General features: G+C 36.9%; 2 protein-coding genes across 2 annotated transcripts; both read left to right on the forward strand.

Moving 5' to 3' along the window:
• Nucleotides 1-702: 702 nt before the first annotated feature.
• On the forward strand, nucleotides 703-3,391 carry LOC114526384 (excitatory amino acid transporter 1-like). Its single transcript, XM_028547972.1, has 5 exons — nucleotides 703-1,141; nucleotides 1,702-1,935; nucleotides 2,040-2,237; nucleotides 2,372-2,509; nucleotides 2,971-3,391. Exons 1-5 carry the CDS (start codon nucleotides 1,137-1,139, stop codon nucleotides 3,209-3,211), a joined length of 816 nt encoding a protein of 271 aa, XP_028403773.1. The 5' UTR covers nucleotides 703-1,136; the 3' UTR covers nucleotides 3,212-3,391.
• A 3,952-nt stretch (nucleotides 3,392-7,343) lies between these two features.
• LOC114526492 lies at nucleotides 7,344-9,267 on the forward strand. The gene is made up of 4 exons (XM_028548105.1): nucleotides 7,344-7,533; nucleotides 7,868-8,463; nucleotides 8,683-8,878; nucleotides 9,038-9,267. The coding sequence occupies exons 1-4, from the start codon at nucleotides 7,344-7,346 to the stop codon at nucleotides 9,265-9,267; spliced, it is 1,212 nt and encodes a 403-aa protein (XP_028403906.1).
• Nucleotides 9,268-13,802: the final 4,535 nt, after the last annotated feature.

Below are 13,802 nucleotides of genomic sequence, written 5' to 3' on the forward strand. Positions count from 1 at the left end.
CAAATCTCATTGCAGTCGTCCTTGCTGTCATCATAGCGTCACTCTTTATAAAAGCTAACGTTCAGGAAGATCATGTACACAATGAGAGTAGTTCTAAGGGATCCATTGCCGCCCATGCCATTTTGGATATGTTAAGGTAAATCTAATGTTAAATACTGCAAGCTTATTACAAAATTTATCTGCGATATATCATATGTATAATATACATATACGCTTAATGTATAATTTATTCCTCATAAATAATGATACTATAGCTATGATAACTATACTAGGTCTATATTTTCGTTCAATCGATTATTATATTAGGACAAAGTAAGTATTAATTAAGGCTTATTCGTCTTATTTAGAAACATGGTTCCTGATAACATTGTGGAAGCAAGCTTCTCATCGGTATGTGGCTCCAGTATACGCGTGTACATTCCTTAATGTAGCTACATTCCTTAAGTACAAAGATTGCATGCATGTTATTATTTCATAAGTTAAACTGATATACTTCACTTAGATTATTGCATATACTGACTAGTCAATATTTTATATATAAGTAAGTATATAGCATCAAATGTGGTAAAACAACTGTCTAAAATAGATAAAAACACTTTGTTTTGGACGAAAGTTATTCGAAGACGCTGCATGCCACGCTGCTCCCTTGTTATATAAGTGTAGGTACTTAGGATATTTCAAACCGACCACTTAGGTCCGTAATTTGCATGCAATAAACTGCTCCGAAGTATAATGGATATACTTTGGATATAATAAATATAAGGATATAATTTACTGTGTTTTATGTTTTCTAGACGGTGACAAAATTTAAAAAAACGGCGAAGGAGTACAAGTTTAAGAATGAAACAGCTGAAAATCTAAAATCATCAGCAAAAAATTTATCCTCGTTCCTGAAGAACGAGGTTGTGAACCCTTGGAGTATATCAGGCAATGACAATGTCCAAGTAATTAAAGAAGAAAACGTAATCTCAGAATACGATGGCCAAGAGAAATACAACTCCGCGAATCTTTTGGGTATTCTTACATTCTCCGTTGTTTGTGGCATAATCCTGCACAACCTCGGAGAAGAAGGAAAACCGTTGGTTAACTGGTTAAACTGTTTATTTAAACTCATCCTGAAACTTCTGGATCTATTTATGTGGTAGGTACATTACTACCTGTGTATACATAGGTAGCCCAACAATCAGGTTTTTGATGAAACAAGACACTCTTGCTAGTCTCAATATATTTTGACCACGCGCTGCAATACGTACGTCACTCGGGTCACGTATGTAGTAAATGATTATCTATATTATCAGTAATTATATACTATATGCGTGACCCGAGTGACGTACGTAATGCAGCGCGCGGTCAAAATATATTGAGATTGGCAAGAGTGTCTTGTTTCATCAAAAACCTGATTGTTGGGCTACTTATGGTATATAAAAATTTCAAGAGCTATTAAATCCTGATTATCTATTACTACAACAGTTCAGGGTTTCCACAAATAATTTGCCTCTTAATGACAAAAGAGAGAAATAAATAACTTTTTTAAAGAATGCATAATATATCCTATTAATACTAATCCCTCCCCCCCCCCTTATAGCTGTCATTTTGAAGGAAATTTCCTTCAATTGTGAAAACGCTGGACTGTTGTTGCACATGATGTTCTCTAGTCCAGAACCGTGCATGTAATGATTTTTTGTACCATTGCAAATAAAGGTTTTCACCGATTGGCATTGGTTGTATCGTTGCTGGTGAATTAGCAGCCATGAAAGACATGAAGGAAAATGTTTCCAGTCTTGGTCTCTATATTTCAATGGTAGTTATAATATCCTTGATCCACGCGTTGGTTGTCCTACCAGTTATATACTTTGTATTGTTAAGACGAAATCCATTTGTTTTGCTGAAAGATGTTGGTAAAGCGTTATTGACTGCTCTTGGAACAGCATCAAGGTAAGAGTTGTTTTTGCCTCTTTGTAACTTTTCTAGTTGTGGCTTTTGCTTTTCATCTTGCACGTCTCAGTGAAAATTACATTGCCACTGAATTTTTGTTTTAGCTCTGCGACAATCCCTCTTACATTGGATTGCCTTGAAAAGAACCACAAGCTTAATCCCCGTGTAACTCAATTTGTTCTTCCAATTGGAACGACAGTAAACGCTGACGGCACTGCAATATACATCGCGGTAGCAGCAATATATATTGTGAAAATTTACCATGGAGATAGCTACAATTTTGGTTCTTCCGTCTTAATATGGTGGGTAGCAAAATCTCGGAATTAATGACAAATTAATACTCTATACGGTTGTCAATCTCAATTAATAATTTTTCTTAATGCATAATCTATATAGCAAAAAACGCTAACTTGAACGATGTTATTTGCATTTACAGCATAGCAGCAACATTAGCGTCAGTGGCAGCAGCTCCTATTGCTGGCTCAATACCAATAGTTACGAGAACAATAGTGTTACAAGTGATCGGCATTACATCAGCAGACATTGCGTTAATACTTGCTGTCGATTGGCTAATGTGAGTAACTGTTATGTCTTAATTTTGGCTTTGGCGTAATATGGATATATGAATTCCTTAGCACCTTGGTCAACATCGTTTTCATGCTTCGCGCTTACTTCACACAGTCACTTTTGTTAAATAATACTTGAAATTCTAGGAGCGAAAATAGGGAATTAAATCTCACCCTTTCGTTTCGATACCAGTCGATACGTGTATGCATATAAAAACCCGATGAAAACTGACTTCAAAATATAGCTATTGTTTGATGCTTGTCATACGGGGCGTAGCCAGGGGGGCTAGGGGGGGTTAGTCGTGGTGAAACAAGCCCCAAAGAAACAAACCTCTCGAATCTTCCCTAAATCTCCAGTATGCCTCCAAGATATCGTATGGCACCCCTTGAATGAGCCGCCACCCCCCCCCCCCAAAAAAAGCGTGGCGTATTTAAAGTCAGGTTAAATTATTCTCGCTTCCTCTTTCAGGGATCGTCTAACAACTCCTATCAATGTCTGGGCAACTTGTATTGCCTGTGCTGTCGTTGAACATATTTCACGTGATGAACTTCAAATAACAGATGATGTCAGCCAAACTGATGATAAAGATGATACTATTTCTGTGGTTACTGGGGAAATAAACAGTGTAGCGATTGACGGATTTGACGTTGTAGCAGAAGAAAGTTTAGGAAAGGAAATACCAGAAAAAGAAATAATTAATATTGCCTGACACAACAACCAGAACAAACTGAAACACTTTCGTCAGTCAAAAGCCAACAGCGCGTTGACTTCATTTGCGCTTTTTCATATTAGCTTATATAGTTTTAGGGATATTTGACGTATTTTCGAATTGTTTGAACGTGTAGGTAGTCACCAGGTACATGTCGATATTGTGATTAAAGTTGCCTACCTTGGGATATATTATATTATATAAAAGAAAAGACTATATCACCTCCGTTGCCTGAAATTAGTGAGTGTGGGAAATACAACGAGAACGCCAACCGCAGCGTGCTCAGAAACAATGGCATTGATCCTTAAAGACAAACGAAAATGTTAATTACGTTGCCTTTAACGTTGCACGTTGACGTAATTGGCAAAACTGCATGGTGATTTTCATAATTTGACGGTGCATGACCACACAGCAACAGTGTTCGACGTTATTTGGAGTGTTTGAAGGAATGTTGCTGATCGACCATATTTATCATAGTGAATAACTGTTTAAGAAAAGGGAGAAACTTGAAGAAGCAAATCAAGTGTATAGTAACGCGTACTTTTACTTGAATACCACAATATCAAGTGAATATTTTTCTGCCGTTGCCGTTGTCGTAGCCGTTGTATTTCCCAAACTCGCTCATTGTCAAACACGAAAGTCGCCCGTTACAAGTAGCATGATTTGAGTATATTATATATAGGCTTAGCATGAAAATGTTTAGTGCATTTGCCATTGGGCTGCCTATGATAATGGGCTCCCAACAAATTGATAATTCATGAGGGGGAAGGGGGTGTCAGTACCGGAATGGATAGCAATTTTTTGAACCATTGTAAAAATGCATGAAAAGCGATAAAACTGAACTGTTAACGCGAATCCTCAATTTAGCAATAATATAGGTTTAAGCCAGGTTATGTCGAAGAACGGGCAACTTATTTTGAAGTGATTGAAAACCATTATCCGGTGAACAGCTTTCGTACAACCGGCGCAAGAAATCAGATACAACATGGCGTGAGGCACAAAGGCGCACATTTAATGAGACTTATTCACACAGTTACACCGCGAGAAATATATAATAAAAATTCGACTTACCTGTCCATCTGTCTTTGATATTCTATCACCAAATTTGTATAATGTTTTCCACCAGTGTCAGTTTGTAGAACAGTGTTCAAACTTGAGCAAACCAGTTCCAAATGTTATTGAAACCGGCGTACGATAATAAACAGTGATTTCTGCCATATTTGGAAGGCTGAACGGCTAAACAAGTATGACATTTAACATTTTATTTCTTGTTTTGCAATGTGTATAAGAGATTAAGAGTGATATCAAATTGGCAAGTTACTTCTTTCTTAAGCCAAATTTGTGGCCAAATTAAAGGCTTAGGAGTCATCTTGAATTCGCAGGGTACGTCATTCTCTGCGCGCCCGCATGCTATTACAACAACCGCTGACTGTATCAAATTTCTGGCCATTCTGGCCATGTTGAAAAACTCTTTTCTTTACTTCTTTATATCAATCTTATGCTATCCTTTAAGGATCTTTGCACTGAAGTTTTTCAAACTCCTTTTAAAGCTGAAGGCTTTCAGTTTTGTAATTTCTATCAAACAACACAAAATTAATTACAAATTAATTATTATTAAAACTCATGGGAAAATTAGCAGGGTAAGCTAAACTATACTATATTATCATTCTCTACAGTTATTTCACCAGTCTCTGGAGTTTCCATTCCATCATTATTTATTCCCTTGAAATCGCTATCGCTGGGATTGTTTTCTAAATCAGAAAGATCATGGCGCGAAACATACTCGATGATTACACTCGCTACACAATTTGCCCATACATTGAGAGGTGTCGAAATCCGTGATCTAAAATATTCAGATATACAATTCAGTAAGACTAAATGTCTTGAAAACCGGCAAATATCAGAGGCCAGCATATCATCTATGTAACTCTTAGTCCAAAAACAACTATAAGCTAGCTAGCGATTAGCTAGTAGTGAATTTCCTTTACAACATCTTTAGAGCATTTAATGGTATTTGCAGAAAATATGGTACATAGTACTTGGAAAAACATTGATACAGATCAATGTAATTGTAACAATGTAACAACTGCGGATACAAGGTTATTGTGAAATGTACATTAATTGTGTGGTGTATGTTCACTAGTGTATAAAGTACCACGTAACTCGCTGTGGATTCTATGATTCCTGTAACTTAAGAGTTAGATTTAAAGAAATCTAAAACTCATTATTTCATACTAATTTCATCACAGAAGATATAACAGAAGAATGATACTTACATTAGCCAATCAACAGCAAGAAGTAAAGAAATGTCTGCAGAACGGACACCAATAGCTTGTAACACTATAGTTTTTGACACTATAGGTGCTGAACCTGGGATTGGCGCTGCTACTACAGATCCAACAGCTGATGCTAAACTGAAATCAAACGTAAAAATTAAAACAACTGATGAAGATCAACATTTTTATGTCAAATTTGTTACATGCCTCATCTTACTGAGGCATCAATAAGAATTCGATAATCTTTATGTCGCAGCTTTAGGTTGATCTATAGATCTATAGGTCGCCAGCTATAGGTTGATCAGTAGGAGAATGGAAAGATATGTTTGTTTAGTAGTTCAGGACCCTGATCTAAGCAGACATTGCAGCACAGCCCTTATTTAAAGGTTCCAATTTGATATAGTGAATTGGAAGATATTTCTATTTTATAAGAGAATTGTTGAATGTATATTGCCCCTATTTCCTGACGGGTTTCTTTATTTGTTTAGTCCTATTCACGTTTTATAGGGGAATGGTTGATAATGCTTTTGTAAAATATCACAGGATCATTATAGATTGTTCATGAAATATTCTTTATTTTCTGTAATCATGAGATTGACAACTGAAGCCTTCCTGGCATTTGTCAATTCCTGTGGCAACAGAAAAGCATGATTTACCAGGTAACTGTGAAAGGATCATGTGTTGTAAGATCTTGCAGGATCTTGCTAAGATATTTAGGATCATGGTAAGATCTTTAACACCAGGACGAGGTCTTACAGGATCTTGCTAAGATATTTAGGATCATGGTAAGATCTTTAACCTCATGATGAGATCTTACAGGATCTTGCTAAGATATTTAGGATCATGGGAAGATCTTTAACATCATGCAGGATGAGATCTTACAGGATCTTGCTAAGATATTTAGGATCATGATAAGATCTTTAACATCAGGATGAGTTCTTACAGGATCTTGCTAAGATATTTAGGATTATGATAAGATCTTTAACATCAGGATGAGATCTTACAGGATCTTGCTAAGATATTTAGGATCATGATAAGATCTTTAACATCAGGATGAGATCTTACTGGATCTTGCTAAGATATTTAGGATCATGGTAAGATCTTTAACTAAATGTCGAGATATCTGATTACAGATGCAACTAAGATTTTGTAGCATTGTGATAAGATGCTATAGGATTGTAGTAAGTTGGATCATAGGTTATAGCATCATAGTAATGTTGCCCTGTTGGATCATGGTAAGATCTTATAGGTTCATTGTGAGATCTTATAGCATAACAACATGATCCTGCATTCTACTATCATTTTGGACTAGGTGAATGTAATCACATGTATTATATTTTAGGAACTACTTTTCCTGATGCATTTAAAAAAGATCTTGGAACTGCAAGGGGATTAGAAAATTTTGCATTGGGTGAATTGCTGAGTTTTGTCTCAAACATTTGGGTCAGTAATTTTGCATCTAGCATATACATACTACCAGATTGTTGCAAATACGAAAATTCAAGTTGGATTTAGTTAACTGAAGAAAATTGATTTCAAATTAGATCTTAAGAAATGCTGTTTAGCAATGTTGAATAGTTAAAAAATATCGCGGATACTCCCTAGGAATTATATGAGGGAGTCAACGGTCTCGCATTCTTTAGTGCCATAAACTTGACCAACTGCTTTGCGCGATTAGTATTAAAAACTTGTTTATTATATCTACAGTGTAATTACGGTCAGTGCGATAATTGATTACCACAATGCTTTGCGGACGCGATGGCGTAAAAAGATTTGACGCAATAATTAGCTTTGTCATAATTGATTGACTGCGCAAGTGAAAACACTACTTTTTACGAGTGAAAAATTCTTTTAAAATGGCGAGTAATCAAAATCGATATCGGTTGGATAAATACTCTGGAAGAAAGTACCAGCCACCGCTTCTAGAATTTCTACAAATACAAAACTACGTCTTCGCTTTGGTCAACAATGCTAAGAAAATCTTGATCGAAGAGGAAATGAACAAGAACAAACTTCAAGAAAGTGCGAAGAGAGACCAGGGAGAAGGTAAGAGTTAATTTCTAAATATTTTAATAATTTAATTTGCTTATTTGCGATGATTAGCGGCGTATATTTTACGCAAATTCATTTAAATAATTTTTTTATGTAATTAGTTGCTAGGCAGCCAAAGTAGTTGCCTAGCAATAATTAATTGCCTAGCAACTACCCAATCAATTCGCCATTTTGCGCGCGCCAGTGAACCCGCGCCATTGACTCGCGCTCGCTGACGTTAACCGTTAACTTTCACGCCATCAATTTCATTCGCTATTTGCGCGCGCTAACGTTTGACATATTGCGTCGTATGTTAAAATATATATATTTTTTATTTATTTTGAAAAAGGTTCCGAAGAACCTCGTGAGAATGACAAGGGAGAAAATGAAACGAAATCTCTTGACGAAGAAAGCGTGGATAAAAGTCTCCATGATGAACCTCTTCCTGGCTTCCGTAATGAAAGTTGTGACGATCAATTTATTAAAGCAGAAAGCGAATGTCCTGATGCTGGAGAGCTGGACAATGAAACTGATCACCAACTTTCGTTGCTGACCACTCCTGAACTTATCGTTGCACTTTGCCGTGAGGGAGGACAAACTGAATTACCGACGGTTGAAAGTGAAACGAAAATTACCGGCGAGAAAGAATCCGTCGATGACCTCAGTGGCAATGACTGTGTTCAATCCTGTAGTCAGACCTGGCTCAGTGTGGAAGAGATAAACGTTTGCGACGTACCGGCTGCTGAGGCTGACACCACCCAGGTGTTGAGTGCCGCCGCGCCTTCATATCTCGAGAAGCCTCAGTCTGACTTCGAAAGTGCTTTGCCATTGAAGCAGGAATTTACTACTGATCCAGTGGTCAGTGAGAAGACAATCTCTCGTAATTCAGATGTTATAATTCCTGAAATGAACAGTATTCAAGATACAGGAAATACTGGCGACGAGGTAATAAAATAATGTCTATTCTTTATTGTTTTCCTGTTAACCAACAAACCGCACTGGATCCCCTTAACCGCTTAGGTATGGTCATCCACATGATAACATCAATCGAAAGAAAAAGACATAAACTTTACACTTTGTGGTTGCGGCACCCGACGCCGTAGAGGAAAGGTTTGAAACAGAATACTGACAATAATTAACAATGACGTTCGTTTTCCTATATAGAGTGAATTAACCGACGGTGAAAGGTCTCCAGTCGTTCCTCACGTATATGCAAAAGTTTTCATATCAAACCAAAACGATGATGATGACGATTATTACAAAGACAGGCATAACGTTGTCGTTTCTGGAAATGTCATGAAATCACCAACCCCAGGAAGGTCTGAGAAATGTCAAATCGAAGATCATGAAGACCATTTTGGTAAGTTTAAAAGTTTGGTCAACTGAAATTTTGGGTGCGTCCAATTGAATCCCCGCCATAGGTTAGGGACGGGCTTTGAGCTTAAGGGATGTGTCCGTATATGAAATAAAGTTTTACGCTGTATGCGACCTGATGTATTTCGCTTCAACTCTTTTGCAGAGGAACTTGTTGTAACAAGTAGCAGTGGTTTTATGACAAAGAAAAACAGGAAATATGTTACCTGCAAAAAAGAAAAAGAGAATGCCAGCACGAGTGAGGTGGCAGATAAGAAAACTAAGACTAAGAACAAGAGTGTTAAAGCAGATAAAAAGGGGAAAAGAAAATTTCGTCAAAGACTTCGTGATTTATTCTGCTGCTGTCTTGGTCATTCAGAAAGAGGACATGATTAGGAATGCTTAAAAATATTGACATTCCAATAGGAAAGAACCTGATATTTAGACTAGGCTGTATATATTTGTAAATCATTATATAATGTATAGAAATAAATTTTTTATATAAAGAAGAAAGACTTTTTACCTTTTATTTGCATAGGCGTGGTTTACTGCATTATTTCTCCATGAGGTCTTCCTAACTATGACTTCATTTTTTCACTGCTTTTCTACTTATTAAGTAGCTCGTTTACAATTACCGAAAAAGGTAAAACTCCTAGTTCATCAGGGATGGAAATTTATGTTATGCAAGAATTTAAAAAGAATTTGTCTGACTTCCTTTTGGCAGACCTTAGTCCAATCACCATAGCTTTTTTAACTAGCTTATAATGCTATAATTTTCCCGCACGCGCAAATTCCTAATTTCATACAAACTATAACTGAGTAATCTTACCATATTATAACTGCAAGACCAATGCTTATTGTAAGGCCATGTTGAGTTTGGGCGATATAAATTGCACTCACAGCATTGTATATCGCGGATCCGTCTTTATTTATAGTTGTTCCAACCGGGATTATGAATTGAGAAATACGGCTATCAACTTTATGCTTCGTTTCCAGGCACGACAAGGTTATAGGTATAGTTGAAGAGCTGCATGGTCAAGAACGTTTCTTGGAGTTAGACAACATTTGTAGATAAAATCAAAATATGAATTAATCATGCACTAGCATGAACTAGCTGCAATCTGACCAACCTGGATGCCGTTCCAAAAGCAGTCAACAACGCTTGAATCACTCTAGCGAGAAGTCGAAATGGATTTCTCCTTAATAACACGAAGTACGTCATTGGTAGAATAACCAGTCCGTGTACAAGACAACAAACCAACATTGTTATTATGTACATGGCAAGACCTTCCAAACTACTTTTAACGTCTTTCATCCCTGCGACATTTCCTGCGATGATGCTCAGGATTCCAATGGGTGTAAACCTATTTTGGAAGTGGAATATTCTTCATCACACTATCGCTCATTTAAAACCTTAATTAATCGCTGATAGTCGGCGATTTATTTTTGGCGACGAAAAGATAACAAAGCACTTAATTTTCCTGTGGTCAACAACAACATCCATGATCCATCGCCGACTGTCGCTAACCCATGAGAATCAGGCTTGATCCTGATCATATACAATATATTGCACAACACATGTAAGATAATAAAGATGAAAGCCGGCATAAAAATAGCTTACCATATGAATAGGTCCACCATTTTCATCATCACTTTAAAAAGACAGGTCGCCAACTGGACAATAGGTTTCCCTTCCTCTCCTAATATGCCCAGAATTGATCCAAATAAAACCGAGATGACAAGAACACCGACAAAATTTGCAGAATTATACTTTTCTAGCCCATCAAAATCGTACACCACATCGTCTTTTTGAACTACCTGTACAATATTTTGTGACATAGTCCATGGATTTATTATTTGGTTTCTGAAAACCTCCGAAATATTCCGCGCTGACCAGATGTCGCTAGAAGAATAGTTGACGAATTTTAAAGATTTCACTTTCTCTTTGTACTTTGTCGCAACCTATACCATAAAGAAAACTACATCTTACTGGATTGTTTTGTATGAAATAGAAAAGATCTGTTGATTCACCATGGGTTTCAGTCTTCGCCCTCATATATTCACGTATACATATGGTTTATTAGGTTAAATGTTTTTGGATATTCTTAGGCAACAAGGGATTGAATGATATACTAAAAAGAGTCTGGAAAAGCAGAATATGCTCGTAAATTTTGACGGATCTGAGTAAAGAGAGCTAGCCATTTGGTCGGTTGTGAACAGTGGCGTAGGAAGCGCAACTAAGGGGGGGGGAGGGCACAAATTCAAATATTCATCTTGTGCATGATAAATTTCTCTTCAAATTGATTGTCTATGATATCTATGTGCCCCCCTCCCCGAAAAAAAAAATTATCGTGCTTCCTGGCCACCGGTTTTGAAACACCTGCGCGGGGGTCTGACTGGGGTAAAGATCGATGTATTATAGAAATTGCTGAAGAATTCACATCACTAAGTTAAAATTCCATACGGCATGATCGGTTGCGTTTGACGTATGTTCACTAATATAAGTCATTTGCGCAATATTCCATTTTCCGGGAGTCCTTATCTAATTTCGGCATTGCGTGGGGAATTTGGTACTAACATTTGAATTGTCCGATTGAACTATCCTAATCAAAATATTGTAGCTAAGAGATTGTTCTGCCGTAAAAACTTGTTGATAAAAAGCATGGCCAAATCTTTGAGCAACATATTATACAGAGGTCGTCAAAAATCGTAAATTACCGAAGAAATAAGCCAGACATTGTTATAAGCGGGTCTTTGATTTCTTTGTATTATTTAAACAAATTTTTCTGACAATAATATTTACGGCGATATTTTCTCCCAATGTTTTTTATATTAAAAACCACCATGTATGGATGAATGGTAATTAGCAAACATGGAATTGCTACTAATTTCGCATCACCATAGGGTGGCAAGTATGCAATTTGCGTATTTGCCAGCGTAACTATAGTAACGACCACCACAGCACAATCCCACACATAAACTTACCGAAAGGAAACTTGCCTCAACTATGTTTTCAGGGATGAGATTCCTGAAAGAAAGCATATTGAAATTATATACAATACATATTTTGCGGTTAAAAATGAGCTAATATATAAATATATATAACTATATAGGCCCTATATATCAATACAACAACAACGATGACATCTACAACAATTTAATAAAATTCTATTTGGACAATGTCGGTTTCTCGTCAATGACAAACATTAACGCCCGTTTCAGACCGCGTCAAACTTTTCATGTTCCGAATGCAAATGAACTTAAACAAAGACTTTAGTTCATTTGCATTAGGTTCGGCGCATGAAAAGTTCGACGTCTGAAAAACAGGCTTAAGATTAGCGGTAATCAGTCATTTAGCATGTTCAGTGTAAACCTTATTGTGTATGAGCCGCATAATAAACGTTCTGGAGTAAACTAAAAGGAATTCGAACTTTACCTATGAAAAATTAAACTGAGAGTGGGTGCACGGCCTGAAGGTAAAACTTTTTGGTGAATCGGGAGTTAAACGCCAAATTATACTTATATCAGAAATATTTAAATCGCTCCAATCTGTACAGGTTGGTAAATTTGTATACAACTCATTTTAAACTTTTGTACAGCCGAAAGGAGTCATTTTTTGAGTTCATATATGTATTTTTGCTAAAGAATACGTAGCTTTCCAGAGGACAGTACATTATAATAGCTGAATTAATGTACTCCTAGGCATCAGGCATACAGACGCGCCCACGCTGGAGGATTCCAAAGTCAACAGCAAAGAGTCGTCGTTAAATCTTTAATTCGTTTGTAAGATTTGTAGCTGGTACTTTCGGGGAAAATCATGTAATCCTACTACTTTACTATTCAATATCGTTGTCATTTAATAACATTGTCAAGTGCAATCATGTATAAGACCCTGTTTTATCAGAATGCGACCACCTACCTGATTAAGTCTAAAATAGAATGTACAGCATCTAAGCTTCTTGAACTTTTCTTTTCACCCCGAAATTCCTTGTCTTTTGTTTCAATCATGAACACAGCAAAAACAACTCCAATGATAACCGCGAGAAGAGTGGTTACGATGGAGTAACACGCAAAACGTGTGCCAAGTTTTGCTGCAGTTTTCTTGTCTAAAACTGCGAGTGAGACTATCACACTTGAGACGACAAGAGGCAGAACCGAAAGTTGTAGCATCTGTAAAAACATCTCGCCAGGGAAAGAGATGAACATGGCTAATTCTGTCGGTGAGGGATTGGTAGAGTTTTGAACTTTTTTGTTCACCAATATTCCGACAGAAAATCCCAGAGCTACCGCGATCATTACGTATACAATGAGACGGTTTGTTGATAGGATGTTTCGAAATGCTTTGAAATTGAATTTTGACGCCATGCTTGCGAATTATCAGTCAATTCGATTTTTCTCTTATTACAAGCAACTATAGCGAGCGTTGTATGATTTTCAGTGTGGTGGTGTGGCTTAGGTATGTTAGGCATGCATGTGGTGACGCATAAAATGGGGCGCGGCCAGGACCTGAGCAACTTAAAATCAAGTAAAAAAGTATGCCGAAGATGAGCCTGATCGCAGTTTTTAAGGTTTCTCTCATCTCTGAGCAATAATATTTCCGGACTAACATCAATAAAATCAAGTCAAAGAGTAACGAGTACATGGCCGTGGGCAGAGGGAATGCTAAACCCCCTTCTCACGAATTCCTTGCACCACCAGCATGTTGAACAATTGTGACGACAGTTGAACCTATAGAAGGATATATATTTGTAATATATTGCGATTATCACTAATACCATATAGCACTATATATTGATAGGAACGTTGAAACCTTTACAGAAAAGTACCTTTTGAAGTTTACGCAGGCGGTAGCAATTAACTTTTTTTAAAGAAATTACCATAAGAATGGCTAAATACAAACTGATTATAGTTAACTCTAATTGACTTAAATT

The sequence above is a fragment of the Dendronephthya gigantea genome, unplaced genomic scaffold, assembly GCF_004324835.1.
Source record: "Dendronephthya gigantea isolate DGI-Jeju-01 unplaced genomic scaffold, DenGig_1.0 000038F, whole genome shotgun sequence".
In the NCBI taxonomy this organism is placed as follows: Eukaryota; Metazoa; Cnidaria; class Anthozoa; order Malacalcyonacea; family Nephtheidae; genus Dendronephthya; species Dendronephthya gigantea.